This window comes from Phyllosticta capitalensis, assembly GCF_038381095.1.
Source record: "Phyllosticta capitalensis strain CBS 128856 chromosome Unknown BKA78scaffold_5, whole genome shotgun sequence".
Classification (NCBI taxonomy): domain Eukaryota; kingdom Fungi; phylum Ascomycota; class Dothideomycetes; order Botryosphaeriales; family Phyllostictaceae; genus Phyllosticta; species Phyllosticta capitalensis.
In genome coordinates this window covers 2,080,409-2,094,243 of record NW_027117443.1, presented here as the reverse complement: position 1 = coordinate 2,094,243, position 13,835 = coordinate 2,080,409, and the positions used below count along the sequence as shown (strand labels likewise).

General features: G+C 55.7%; 3 protein-coding genes across 3 annotated transcripts; 1 reads left to right on the top strand and 2 right to left on the bottom strand.

The window, feature by feature from the left end:
• Positions 1 to 2,692: 2,692 nt before the first annotated feature.
• BKA78DRAFT_140638 (WD40-repeat-containing domain protein) lies at positions 2,693 to 4,466 on the bottom strand. The gene is made up of 5 exons (XM_066882755.1): positions 4,241 to 4,466; positions 4,034 to 4,188; positions 3,813 to 3,972; positions 2,907 to 3,765; positions 2,693 to 2,841 (listed from the first exon to the last, which is right to left on the bottom strand). Exons 1-5 carry the CDS (start codon positions 4,299 to 4,301, stop codon positions 2,778 to 2,780), a joined length of 1,299 nt encoding a protein of 432 aa, XP_066744659.1. The 5' UTR covers positions 4,302 to 4,466; the 3' UTR covers positions 2,693 to 2,777.
• A 160-nt stretch (positions 4,467 to 4,626) lies between these two features.
• On the top strand, positions 4,627 to 8,527 carry BKA78DRAFT_267563 (uncharacterized protein). Its single transcript, XM_066885482.1, has 4 exons — positions 4,627 to 4,942; positions 4,993 to 5,213; positions 5,392 to 5,756; positions 5,840 to 8,527. The coding sequence occupies exons 1-4, from the start codon at positions 4,865 to 4,867 to the stop codon at positions 8,350 to 8,352; spliced, it is 3,177 nt and encodes a 1,058-aa protein (XP_066744658.1). The 5' UTR covers positions 4,627 to 4,864; the 3' UTR covers positions 8,353 to 8,527.
• Positions 8,528 to 10,048: 1,521 nt separating this feature from the next.
• Positions 10,049 to 13,235, bottom strand: BKA78DRAFT_140615 (uncharacterized protein). Its single transcript, XM_066882754.1, has 4 exons — positions 13,049 to 13,235; positions 12,434 to 12,911; positions 11,077 to 12,387; positions 10,049 to 11,031 (listed from the first exon to the last, which is right to left on the bottom strand). Exons 1-4 carry the CDS (start codon positions 13,070 to 13,072, stop codon positions 10,175 to 10,177), a joined length of 2,670 nt encoding a protein of 889 aa, XP_066744657.1. The 5' UTR covers positions 13,073 to 13,235; the 3' UTR covers positions 10,049 to 10,174.
• Between the last annotated feature and the right edge of the window lie 600 nt (positions 13,236 to 13,835).

The window sequence follows — 13,835 nt, the reverse complement described above, 5'->3', positions numbered from 1 at the left end:
TTGGTAGCAAAACTCGTGGCGCACATTGGAACTCGACCAAGAGAAAGTGGCCAAGTAGAAGCGGCCAGATAGCGGGAAATGTCCATGTAAAAATGTACGTGTAGAGGGAGTATTCAAGCACCTTACGCACTTGCTGCGGAAGTTCAATAGGTCCTTTGAGTAGAGTTGCAGGGAGTAGTCGTAGCTATTTGTGCCACATCTTTTACAACCAGGCCTTGTTTCCTGACGTCCTCTTTGCCTGACAAGCTCCATGGCCCATACTCGGAAGAACCTAAATGTAGGTAGGTACATTCTGCTGGCGCAACGAGGAGCAAGTTGCGCTGTGGCCAACGTTGAAGGGGCCGCGAACTGCGCCGAGGGCTGAGGAAGGAGCCCCAGCTCGCACCTTCCACTCAAAGTCGACGAGAGCACCGGCGACTGCTTCCTGCGTCCACCGTCCGCTCGCCCGCCGTGATGGATGCCGCCCAATTGGGACTAGTGCAGGCTCAGGCCTGAGTACTTAAGGATCTTGACGCCCTCCATCTTCCCATCTTCTTCCGCCCTTCTTCATCACCTTTCAAATCTCTCTCTTGGACACTTGAGCTCCGCGTTTTGCCAACAAGACGCCTCGTCCTTGGAGCCCCTCACACACACACTTTCTCTCCCTCTCTCTTCTCTTTTCGACATTCGAGCTCCGCATCTTGCCAACATGATGCCTCGTCCCTGGAGCCACCCTTTTACCGTCAACCTGCCAGCCAGAGTTCTACGGTCAGGCAGACCTGCGTTTCGGCGTGAATGGCGCCTCACGCCGACCCTGGGTCTGACTACAATCGCGGCTCTGTAGTCCCCCGCGGGTGGGTTCAGCGTTCCTTAAAATGCGCAGCTATCTCCCTTCTTCTCTTTTGGACACTTGAGCTCCGCATCTTGTCACCAAGATGCCTCGTCCTCGGAGCCTCTCTCTCTCTTCTCTCTTTCTCTCTCTACCTCTCCCTTCTCTTTTGGACACTTCAGCTCCGCGTCTTGCCAACAAGATGCCTCGTCCTTGGAGCCTCTCTCTCTTCCTCTCTCCATCTCTCTCTCTTCTATTTTGGACACTTGAGCTCCGCGTCTTGCAAACAAGATGTCTCGTCCCCGGAGACAGAACATTTGGACTAAGCGGCTCCGCACCTTGACAACAGGATGCCTCGTCCCTGGAGACAGAACATTTGGACTAAGCAGCTCCGCATCTTGCCAACATGGTGCATCGTCCCAGGAGACAAACCACAGAACAAGGAACACCGACCATCGAATATCGAACACCAAACACCAAACACCTAATATCGAACATCTGATACCGAAAATCGAACAACGAACACCGAACACCGAACACCGAACATCGAACACCGCAAACGAACACCGAACATCGAACACCGCATACGAACCGCATACGAACCGCATACGAAACCGGATATATATTCATACCTCATGTGTCTAGCAGAAGATGGCTGTCGACGGATGCCATTGGAGCGGCATGGGGGGTTCAGCGCTCCTCAAAATGCGCACCCAATCTCCCTCTTCTCTTCTGCCGTTTGAGCTCGCATCTTGCCAACAAGATGCCTCGTCTTCAGAGCTTCCAAAACGTGCACCGTCTCTCTTCTCTCTTCTCTTTTGGACACTCTCTTCAGCTCCGCGTCTTGCAAACAGGATGCCTCGTCCTCGGAGCCACCTTCTCTTCTTCTTCCTCCTCCTCTCTCTTCCACCGTGTCGCCCTCATAGCACTACAGAGGGCTGACGCGGTCATCGTCTACCTTGTAGTAGTCTTGATTCTTTTCATTGAGCGGTTCGCCTCGAGCGGGCTCTTGAGGAAGAGGTCTACTGGACAGAGCCGGGCAAAGAATCCTGGTGTTTGAGGGAAAGGTAGACGTGTCGGGTCGGCTCGGATTGTTCGTCGTTGGATGACGATGATGTTGGTCACGTTCACACAACGTTGAAGACGACGGTACAGTGGGCGACGAAAGGAGCCACCAACTCGAAGGCATCTGATCGACTACCGTACACCCAAGGCAGCTGGGGAGCATTCGAGCGCGTGCGACCCAGGACATAGAGTGATTCCACTCGCTGGATGAAGGATTACAAGAAGCAATCGAGTGCGGTCTTTGCGTATTCCATGACTTACGACGAAGTCCCGCTTGATTGGCATTTTCTTTCACCACCCGCTGTTGATGGAGATAATCGAGAAGCACGTGGAAACTGCGAGCCTTGGTGGCTATATCAATCGTCCATGTCATCATTGAGTCTGTCTGTCATTGGGCGAAGTTGGGATTGTCAACTGAGAGAGAACGAGGCATGACAGCATGCCACCACCCACTACCACCACCATCACTACTGCCACAATCGCACCCACTGTCACCACCGCAAAACGGGCCCGGGCCACGGCAAAAGACACTAAAAAGATCGCCATCAACGTACACGCGTCATCGAAATGACCGTCCGTCCTCATTCATCAGAAAGGGATGGGGTAAACGAACAAGATATCGAACGCCAATCCATGCAACAAGGGAGGAGGAGGAAATGGGAGAGGGGGATTTTTCCAGCTTCTTCATTAACTCAGACAGTTGGGAAGTGGAAAGGGTAGGTTTGGTTTCCTGAAAAAGACAGACGACCAGGAAGGGGCAAGCGAGACGTAGATGTGGGAAAAGGCGCTAGGGATACGACAAGGAGGAAGAATGGAACGGACGAAGAACATTGGGTTGGAGAAAGGAGGACAGGCGAACGGCAACATGGTCTGTTGCCGCCGGCAAACCGAGTCGGGCAACCTCTCACGAGGCCAAGTCTTCCGACGACGTGTTTGTGTTGCCGAGCCTATCATGAGGCTCGAGGACCCTGGTGACGAAGCGGGTTAGCGAATCACTTCTCCCTTCCTTGCGCCGATCGATCCAAAAACTTACGAGTACTGCTTAACTAACGCGCCCTCGCCGCCCTTTTCCAAATCAATGTTGAAAACGAAGAAGCTGCCGTCGTTCGTCACGACCATGACCTGCGGCCCGTTGTTGCTCATGGCCACGACGTTGCTCGGGTGCATCGGCGGGCCTTCAACGTGTCGCTTGGGAATCTTGACCCAGGCAAAGTCGCGTGCTGGTTCCCAGATTTCGGCTACGGCGCTGGGCAGGTATCCGCCGAGCTTTTGCGCAAATCCCATGCTCACATTCTGCGAGGTCCGCCGAATCATGCTGGCCAGGCCTGGGTTGTTTTGCTTCCGCTCCGGAGCGCCCGACGTGCTGTCGTCCATGCCTTCTGCCAGATCCTCGCTGCTGGGGCTCAGACTGCGACTTCTCGACGCCGATGGTCGGCGGCCTGCTTCTGCGCCGTCCTTTGCGCGCGCATCAGTTTGAGGTGATAGTCGGAAGATGTGAACTGTGTCTGTCGCGGAAGAGACGCAGAGGAGGGTCGAAGTCGAATTAAATGCCATGCTGAGAATCTTTGCCGGTATTGAGCCTCTTCGGAATTGGAAGAGCTTCTGCGCATCTGGTACTGAGAACACGCGGATGATTGTTCCCTTTTCTGATGCCGTAGCAAGCAGAGTTCCCTCGTTGTTGAGGGCGATACAAGAAAGCGGCGCCTGGTGTGCCTCGATTACGTTGACGGCCTCCATCTTGGTCGCGTCGAATATCAGCAGCTCTCCTGTCCTCGGTGCCACGTGCGGTCCGGTAGGGGGGGCATGCGGCGCTGAAAAAGTCGGAGCATCCTTCTTGGGCAGAGGGTAGACAAGGTGATTGCGCTCTGAGGAGGGCGAAAGCGCAACAATTCCTGGGCTTGTCAGCTTCTGCCCTTGTCCATGAGCCGTAGAGAAATACCATGTGGATTGGGCGACGTTTCAATCGTGTAAAGCATCTTCATGTTGCTAATGTCGTAGAGGTAGATTTGATCTTCCAATACCACTACCAGACGTTTGCGGTTCAGGCGGACGGCGAGAACGCGCGTTGGAAAGGTGAGCTCGCATATTGTCGAGTGCCTCTGCTGTCGGTCAGCAAGCTGACCGGCCATCCAGTACGATTCAATCCCTTATCTGCCGTACCTTTGTGTTTCGTATGCGAAGAAGTCGCGGCGACTGGATCAGGGCAACAAGGGAGGTGGAAAAGAGCATTTCCATAATCGAGACATCTCCTTCCTCGCCCTCGAAGTATTTTGAGAATGGCTCCGTGTCGTACAGGCGAATGCCCTTCTTGGTGGCTGCAGGGCGTGAATTAGCTTTGGCTGCAGAGCGGGGTGTGGGAAGACAAACCAACGCCAAGAGCAGTGTAGTCCTGGTTAAAGGTGACGAAATTCATCAAGGAATGCGCCATGGCGGCAGCTCACTCGCCAGCGGCGAGAAAGAGGGGAGCGACAGAGGGTGAGGTGCGCTTGGATATGGCTTTGGCCGACGAAGGATGGAGAAGGAGAACGGCGGGAGTTGGAGTGCTCTATGCCGGATACATGAATGCGATGGAGGTAGGTTGAGCTGCGGGGAGCGGAGCGGAGAGCTCCAGCGGTGGGCAGGGCAGCGGCGGCGGTGGCAGGCAATCAGCGCCACATGTAGGGCCCAAGCTTGCAACCCAGCCACACTTGCGCCTCGTTTTTATCCCGGCATCTTGACGCCATTTTCTGCTGCTGACCATCTCACAGAGGTGACGAAAGAAATTCAACCTAGGCTCAGCTTCACGTCGTCAAACACTTGGACGCAAGTGCTTGAATACTCCTTGTGACTATCCATTGAAGAAAAATTCTCTCTATGTTGGAGGCATCAAGCGCTTGAAGACTCCACGTCTCTACGTCTGCTGACTTGGCGACAATTTCTTTCGTCACTCACTGTGATCTCACGGTTCTCCAGCCTTGCACACTGTCGGCGACAAGTCTTCCAGCTTCAGCCATGTCGTCCTCGACAAAAGGCAGCGCCCGGCAGCTGCCTAGATCGACCAAAGCAAAACGCGACGATGATATTATGCAGGTTGGATTCGAATAGTCAACCCAACTACCCTTGCATTAACAAAAGCATAGACCAACGACAGTAGCATCGTTTCAAAAAGGAGCGTTGTAGAGCTGTACCACCGCGACGAGCCGGACTTCTTCAGACCATTTGTCGGCAAATCTCAGAGGAGAAGCCCACTGATCAACAGAGGCTACTGGCTTCGCATGAAGGCCGTCGAGCACACGGTCAAGTCTTTTCTTGAGGAAGATTTGGATCGTGAGAAGGTCGTTGTGAATCTGGGCTGTGGATAGTGAGTAAGACGTCACCTCAAGTTTTGACACTCTGCAGCGGGGAGACCACAGGGAGCATTCATGCGGCTGTACGTTGGAGTCGACATATCCTTTGTCGCCCACTGTGTCCCTGGTGCTGTCTATTCTTCCTCTCAGTTTCGTATCAATCTTTCCTTCTTTCTTTACTGACTAGTACAGTGACCCGCTGCCGTTCATCATACTCCACAAGTTCCCTGAGCTTGTTCAAAAAACCACCTTTGTCGACGTCGACTACCCGCCATTGATGCAAAAGAAGCGTGCTTGCATCAACCAGGCCGAGGATCTCAAAGCCTCCTTTCCCTTTCTTCAAGATTGGACTGTGAAAGACCCCGAAGTATGGCAAGCCGGACAGTATCTCGCCGTCGGTTGCGACTTGCGCCAACTCTCGGAACTCGAACGCATCCTCAACTCGGTAGCCAACGCCAAGGACAAGGCTATTCTCTTCGTCGCCGAAGTCTCTGTCGCGTACATGGATGTCAAGAGCGCCGACGCCGTCGTGTCTTGGGCAAGCTCATTCAAGGATGGTGAGTTCAATAGATTCCGGCCCCTGAGTTCTGCCTTTGTTTTGCTGTAATATCCTGTCCGACGGAAACTAATGCGGCAACAGCGCGATTCTGTATCCTGGAGCAATTTCTTCCTGACGGAGCAGATCACCCCTTTGCATCAACGATGCTACGGCACTTTGAGAAGTTGCATACACATCTGAAAGTCGTCTACGAGTACCCAACCCCTGAGGCTCAAACACGCCGATTTGTCGATTTTGGATGGCCTATCGTAAAGGCTCGGACGCTTTGGCAACTGTGGGGTGACGACAGCTTCCTGACTGCGGAGGAACGCATGGCACTCGACCACATCGAACCCTTTGATGAGTGGGAGGAGTTTGCACTCTTTGCTGGCCACTACATCTTGCTTGTGGCACGGACGGGACCCGAGCCTAGTAAGAGCGCGACTTCCACCACTGCAAGGTCCGAAGAGTTGGAGCAACAATCGCCCTCCTGGCAACTCCATCTCAAGCCCGCACCAGAAGGCCAACAGGATCCGCCATTGCGCCGCTTTGGTGCCGCCTGCCCCCTCGAATCTGTCATTATCCATCACGGTGGCTACGGTGCACAAACACGTCTACCCAGCTTTGATGAGTACTGCTACATTTCCGGCGAGCATCTCGAAACAGCAACTCTCGAAGCCTCTCTGCCCCTTATGTGCCACACAATGACGCCGCTGAATGCTACCGAGGTGTTCATCGTTGGTGGCCGCACGTCGCCAAACAGGGCCCAAGATGCGTGCTACGTGGTCGAAAGAGGTTATGAGGATGGCCTCATAAAAGACACACTGAAGGCCGCCCTGCCGGAGCCTAGGTACAGGCACTGCGCTGTACCCGTCAGCTTGGGCCCAGGGCTTGGAAGACGAGCCAAACACGGAGTTCTCGTCTTTGGAGGCCGCACGTCCAGCACCGAAGTCTTGTCTTCGTGGCTCTTCTGGACCGCAGAGTCTGGATGGATACCTGTTGAGGTCGAGCTGGATGCCGGTACCTCCTCAAGCGCACCTGGTCCTCGTTTTGGGGCATCCATGTACGCCGTGGATGATGAAGGCACGAAGGGAGTACTCATGGGCGGCATGTCACCAGATGGCCTTGTGCTAAACGACGTCTGGTGGTGGGAGTTTTCGTTCAACAAGGACGAGAACAAATGCTCGATCAGATGCTCGTCTCTGCGCAGCGGAGCGGCCAATTCTGAGCACAACAAGCTGACTCTTACTAGATTCGGCGCCAGCGTAGTGAAGACAGAAGGCGGTATGTTGATCGTGGGAGGTATCACTCGAGAAGGCATTCTCCACTGGGAAGACGAAGCTGTCCTAGTCACCGCAAGCAGGGAGTCTCTCAAAGTCGAGCGAGTCCACATGCCACCGCGTGCCGAACGCCGGCCCCTATTTATTGGCACGGCCATTACCCCGTTACTGGACGACTACGCGCTGCTCCTCGGCGGTGGTGCCGTCTGCTTCTCCATGGGCAGCTTTTGGAATACCACCCCCTTGTTGATGTCTCTGTGGCCTGCGCCGGCCGCTTCTGCAACTACCCCTATACCCCCACCGCCGGCCAAAACGTCCATCCCACGCATCACCATAACCGACGCGGCCTCCTTCGCCGCCCTCGTGCGCTCGTCCAAGCCAGCCATCATCACAGGTCAATCTCTCGGCGCCTGCGTCTCCAACTGGACGCCACGATACCTCCTTGAAACCATCACACCAGACCGGCCCGTAATTATCCACTCGAGTCCCAGCTCGCGCATGACATTCGCATCCAAAAACTTCAGCTACGCCAAAGAAACCTTCTCGGCCTTCCTCTCGCGAGCGCTCAGCGGCGACCCCGTCTACCTGCGCAGCGTAGCCAGCACGCAACCGGCCAAGCGCGCGACGCACCTCGCGACCGACTTCGCCGCGCTGGCCGGCGACTTCTCGCTGCCGGCGGCGATCCGCGAGGTCGTCGACGCGGCGGCGGGCGGCTTGCACTCGAGCCCGCTGCGCATCTCGGGCCCCGTCGCCCTGTGGTGCCACTACGACGTGCTGGCCAACGTGCTGTGCCAGATCCGCGGGCGCAAGCGGCTGCGGCTGTACGCGCCGGCCGACGCGAAGCACCTGGGCTACGCGGCGGGCGCCAGCAGCTCCGACGTCGACGTGTGGTATGACGACGACGACGAACAGGCGTGGGCGCGGCGGTCCCCCGAGGATAGGGAGAGGCTGGCGCGGACGAGCCCGTGGGAGGGCACGCTGGCGCCGGGCGAGATTTTGTTCCTGCCGCCCATGTGGAGCCATGCTGTGAAGCCCGAGACTGCAGGTGCGCCGGGAGAGGGAGACGAGGAGGCGGGCTTCAGTGTTGCTGTAAATTGCTTCTGGCGGAATCTGAGCAGCGAGGCGTATGCCGTCGGCCGCGACGTCTACGGCAATCGAGATTTGGCCGGGTATGAGGAGGGAAGGAAGGCGGTCGAGAAGATTGCAAAGGCGTTTGAGGGTGTACCGGCGGATCTGAGGGGGTTTTATGTTGACAGGCTTTGTGAAGAGTTGAGAGAGAAGGTCGTCATCGAAGCAGATGGGCATAGGGAAGAAGAGGTTGCGGAGGAAAGTTAAGTCAGGTGGTGCTCATGGTCAAGGTGGGCCGCAAGAGAAATGGCAACTCCAAGGCGGCGCAGGGTCCTTGAATGCTCACTGTAGCTATCATTTTCAAAGTCAAGTCCTTAGATGGCAAGGCATTTGATCACTCCCTATATCCGCATATCTTGACTTCAAAATCCAGGCACCTGAGGCAAAGAATGCTACGAAGCAGGCGGCAGAGGCCACAGAGTCGCCACTAACACCACAGTGGTAGGCTCTAGCAGCGCAGCAGGCGTATATATGTTGCAAAAGCCACCTGCTTCCCAATGCCCCCTTCCCCGCGCGGCCTCAAGCTGGGATAACCCAAGCCCGCTGGCGCAGTGGGAAGGGGGCGGTCGCAGCAACCAGGACAAGGTAAAGAACAAGAGTTCGATCCCGGCCTGCACACCACTGGACGTAGTTGTAATTATGCTGTACTCTATAAACCCCCTTGTCGGGATTTTGATATATCCTGCGGACTACGCGCCGCGGGTGAAGTTTTGCTCCTCTTTTGGTCTTTGCTTTACTCTCGCCAGTAGACTACAGGGAGCACTCGAGCATCCAGCCCCGGGTTTGGCTTTTCTTTTGCGACCCTCTGTGCAAGTTGGCAGGAGCACACAGGCCTACCAATTAAGACATTGAATTCGTCCCAAGCTAGACTTGCTGTTGCTCGGCCACGACAGGCCACAAAAGAGAGAATTCGACCCGAAGGCCCAGCACAGGTCCTCGCATGCTCCCCATGGCTACCCTTCCAAAGCCTCAAATGTCGAAGTCTTTGGGCGCCAAGGCATTTGGACGCTCCCTAAACACGTACGTCTCGACTTGGATATTTGGATGCTCAATCGCCGTATGGGCACCAAATCTATATCGAGAAGTTTGACGTTTCTTTCGTTAGCCACTAGGGGGAGAGAGACGAGCCACCACACAACGAGGTAGGTCCTCAGAGGCGGCCAAGCAGAAACGGGACAGCAACCACACCCGCCAGTCCAGTCCTCCACAGGCCTCTACCTCATCCCCAAGAGCCCACCGCCCAAGGCGAACCGCCAGGTCAACAAAAAGATTCAACGCTGCGTCGCGTCAGCCCTCGGTAGCGCTACCACAGTGAGCGACGAAAGAAACTGCCAATCAGGGAATCTGCATTGCCGCGTCAAAACACGCAAAGGACATGGAGTAGTTCTCAAGCACTTGATGCGCGTTCAACATGGAGAGAATTTTTCTCTTGATGCGTAGTCACAGGGAGCATTCAAGCGCTGGCGTCTAAAGGTGCGACGACATGAAGCTGGGCCTAGGTTGAATTTCTTTCCTCGCCTAATGTGCCCCCAAGACGGAGGAGAGCAATCACATACATGGAGTCTGTCCCATCAGGACCAATGATGTGAGTGTAATCCACACAAAGGGGAGTTCAGATTAATCATGTATCTAGAGGGTATCGTATCAAAAAGGAAAAAGGTGAAGAAGAGGGAAAGGAGAAGAACAACAGTGCCGGTATGAGTTGACGACGACGACGAGACTTGAGAGAAAAGGCCGTTAAGTTGCCCATTTCGTACCCTTGTGATGCCTGCATGCATGCTTGTTTCGACTCTTCTTGCTCTCTTGGCTGCCTCTCATCCAGCTAAATTTTTTCAATTCCCAACGCTGAGCAACGAGCAATGGTTTGAAGGAAAGTATTAAGCGCGAGAGGAAGAAACGACATGTCCGCCGTGGGCTAATCAAGGACACGCGATAAAGGAGACGAAGGAAAGAGAGAAAGGAAAAGGAAACCAGATGTGGTATCATATCCTATCGTCACAAACTCTTCCACGACCACCTCACCGCCGCCTCACCAGTACATCTTGGGCTCGGCAATCGGGACCTCCTCCGTCGGGTCCCAGACGATGTTGCCCTTCTCGTCGAAGCTGGCGGCCGTGTCGGTAATGGCAATGACCTTGCCCGTGTCGCGCACCTCCTGCCTGCTGCAGCCGACCGAGTCGCGCGGGATCCAGAGCATGGGCGGCAGACTGCTGATGCTGGGGTGGTAGAAGGCGTTGCGCTCGGCTTCGGGGTTGTGGTCGTACAGGTGGTCGGCGTCGGCAAAGTTGCGCGGGACCATGCGACGCATAGTCGCGTAGTCGGTGTAGATGTCGGGGCGCAGGAACTTCTTAAGAATCGACGGCTTCTCCCGCTGCAGAGGGTGGACAGCTGGTGTGGGGGAACCGTTGGTGACGCCGTTGTGGTGAGCGCCAGCGGCCGTCTTCTCGTAGGCGACGTTGCCTCCGGCGCCGTGACCGTTGGTCGGCGCGTCCATGCGCTCAGAGGGCGGCAAGTCGGTCTCCATGGCGAGCAGGCGGCGCTCCTCATCTTGCAGAGAGCGCGGCATGAACTTGAGGAGAGGCTCCAAAGCAGCGTTGAGCGAGGCGTGGTAGACGACGGTGAAAACAAGCAGAAGAAGCATGAGTATGAAAGGACCGAGGGCTCCCTTGGAGCTCAGTTGAATGGCAAAGAGGCCAACGAGGCAGAGCTCTGCAACGTAGAGACCGACAAACAATTGCTGAAGGGCGCGGGGGTAGACCAGACCCTTGGTGTCAACGTCAATATCGTAGACGTACAAGAGGTTGTAGCGGTAGGCAAAGTAGAAGAGCCACAGGCCAATGCCGGCGAAGAGGAGGACCAGGGGTGCGATGCAGGCATAGCAGATGGCTGGACATGTTAGCAATTATCTTTGTGTGGAGTAATGCAACGTACCAATGACAAACAAGTTGGTGTAAACCGGGAAGACGGTACCCCAGCCCAGCCCAGAAAGCGAGACCCAGCGCTTGTACATCTTGCGCGGCGTCGTGTCGAGGAACTTGCTCAACACCTTGGCGATGATGAGTCCAGCCAAGCCAAGCAGCAAGCTGGCCACCACACCTAATCCTTGCAGCACAAAGTAGGAAAGGTAAAAGCCAGAAGCCGTGGGAATGGTGGTTGCGAGCTTGCTCGTGATGCCAGTCGGGTTTTTGATAATGTCGCCGGCCGCCGACGCTGCAGCCGATCCCAGCGTAGCGACAAGGAAGACCTGGACAACCTGAAAGGCAAAGTAGTAGTTTTGCACAGTCAATTCAACCGCAGATTTGGTCGGGTCACCGGAAAGCTTGGCCATCAAACGCAGGATAATCGGGAGCAGGGCCATCAGAACGGCCAGGAGGATAGTCGGAAGCAGACCAGTAATCACACCCCGAATGGCCGAAGGCACATCGTCAATGAATCCCAAGGCAGGGATGACGCAAATCAGGTTGTCCACGTTGGAGATAGCACCGACAAAGGCGACCGGGATGGACCAGAAAACAACAAGCGCAGTGATGAAGGCAGTCGTAAGAGTCACGCGCATAACGCGCTCCCACCACCTAATGCGAAGGTTGCCCCAGATAATCTCTCCAGGAGTAAAGCCAGTGAAGCGCGGAGCCATGTGCAGGGCCTGGTGATGGGTGAGGCTTTGATAGGCACCCTGTGCGTTGGCAAGCGTGTCAAACTCGACAAAGACGGCGCTGATCTTCTTCGTCTCGCCGGCGCGGTGCTTGAGCTGCTCCTTTTCGACCTCGGGAATCATCTTGGCAAGCTGCGCGCGGGACCAGTCGATGGTGTCGACCTTTTTGCCGATGAGGGGCTTCAGACGGTGCGTCGGGCGGTCCTTTGCCCTGATCCAGCGGGCTGCGACAGAAGAAGAGTCCTGATCGCCGTTGGTCTCGGGCAATTCCTCGACGCGGCCCTTTTTGAACTTGGCGACTTGCACCATCTTGCAGAGCTTGGTCTCGGCGCCTTCAAGTTGAAAAGCAATCTTGTCACGCTCTTCGACATGCTCCTCAAGCTCCGAAGTGTCGGTAGGAAGCCAGACACGCTTGACGTGCTCGCCAAGCAGGTCGCGAAGCCTGCTCTCCTCCAGATAGTAGTCTGGGACAGCGGTGAAGAGGACAGTGCGAGAAGAAAGACGGTTGGCGTAGATGGGGGACATGAGGAAGGCCTGGCGCAGGTTGATGTAGAAGATGGACTCGCGGGTGATCATGAAGATGATGAATCCTGGAAAGTCAGCATTTTGCCATATTCTGGGCTGCGCAAACCATACCAAAAAAGAGGTAGGCACAACCAGCATGCGCAAAGTAGCGGTAGTAGTTGTTGGTCACATTGGACATGTTCAACACGTCCAATTGCGTTTTGCCGCCGCCACCAGTGGCATTGACAGGGAAGAGAATCGGAAAGGTAATCAGGCAGCCGACGAAGCACGTAATGACGGCCATCTTGAGCAGGCGCAGGAAGAGGAAGCCATCGAGGGAGTGGTGCGTGAGGACGTAACTGTCGGGAATTTTGACAAAGGCGGCGACCCAGCTGAAGAGGCCATTGGGGAGCTGGGGCGAGCGCTCATTCTCGGGCAGGGTGTTCAGCACGGCGCGGGCCTGGTATCTGCGAGTGAAGATGCGGCGGAGGAAGAGGAAGACGATGAAGAAGACGACGGCGTAGAGGAGGACGGGCAGCAGGGTGGAGAGGAGCTGCGAGGCCGAGACATTTTCCTTGGTCTGGGAAGAGCCAATGTTGGAGTCGGTGCCCTGCAACGACTCGTCAATTATGCTGGATAGGCAGGCGTTGGCCGCCATGATTGGAAGGAGAAATCAAAATGAAAGAGTCGTGTTGGAGAGCGCAATGTGGAATAGGGCCTAGGGAAGAGGAGGATGTAAACACACACCTTTGTATCACACTGGCGCGCCATCTTGGAAGACGGTGGGGCTGCCTTGGTTGGTGGGCGAGAGGCAGGCGCCGGGGGAGTTCCTCGGCGGTAATCGACAGACTGGCAGTGGTCGACGATGAGGTGGGAGTGGAGAAGGGCCAGCGAGAGCGGCTGGCGGGTGTTTTAATTCAGTGGAGAGAAGAGCCCTAGACAGAGACAACGCTCGGACGGACAAAAAGCATGTGGCAGGGGGTCCACTGGCTACGAGGGGCTAGAGCAGATGTCGTCCAAAGCCCTTGATTCGCTTGGGCGAAATTACCACTCAAGACCCAGGCGAGCTGAGCCATGCTTTGTGGCTAGAGTTTGCACCAGCACCAGTTTCGTGTGCTTCGACCCCTGTGAGCATCCTCGTCTCGGTTTTCTCTCTCAACGACTGCGCCACGGGTCCTTCGACAAGACAACACCACAGCGCGGGGTCAACCGCCAAACCAGATGACAGATGGGCTTTTCCGGCTCGCATGTGAGTTTTCAGGGAAAACCTGTGGCACAGGCGGCAGCGTCCATCGTCCATCCCTACGCGGCCCTGCCGTGTTTGCCTTTCGGGGTTTGGTGCTCCATAGCGCTTCTGTCTATTGGCTCTCCCTTAAGCTTTTTTGCGGCCCGCGTCGTCTGCCCCATCGATTCAGCCACATCGTCTGCCACAGGGGCGCTGCCTCTCTTCTCTCTTTTCACTTTTTGTCTTTTGATATTTTCCCTGCCATGGCGCAGTGCAGCACTTGTTGGTGCCTTAGGTGCCCCGATCTAC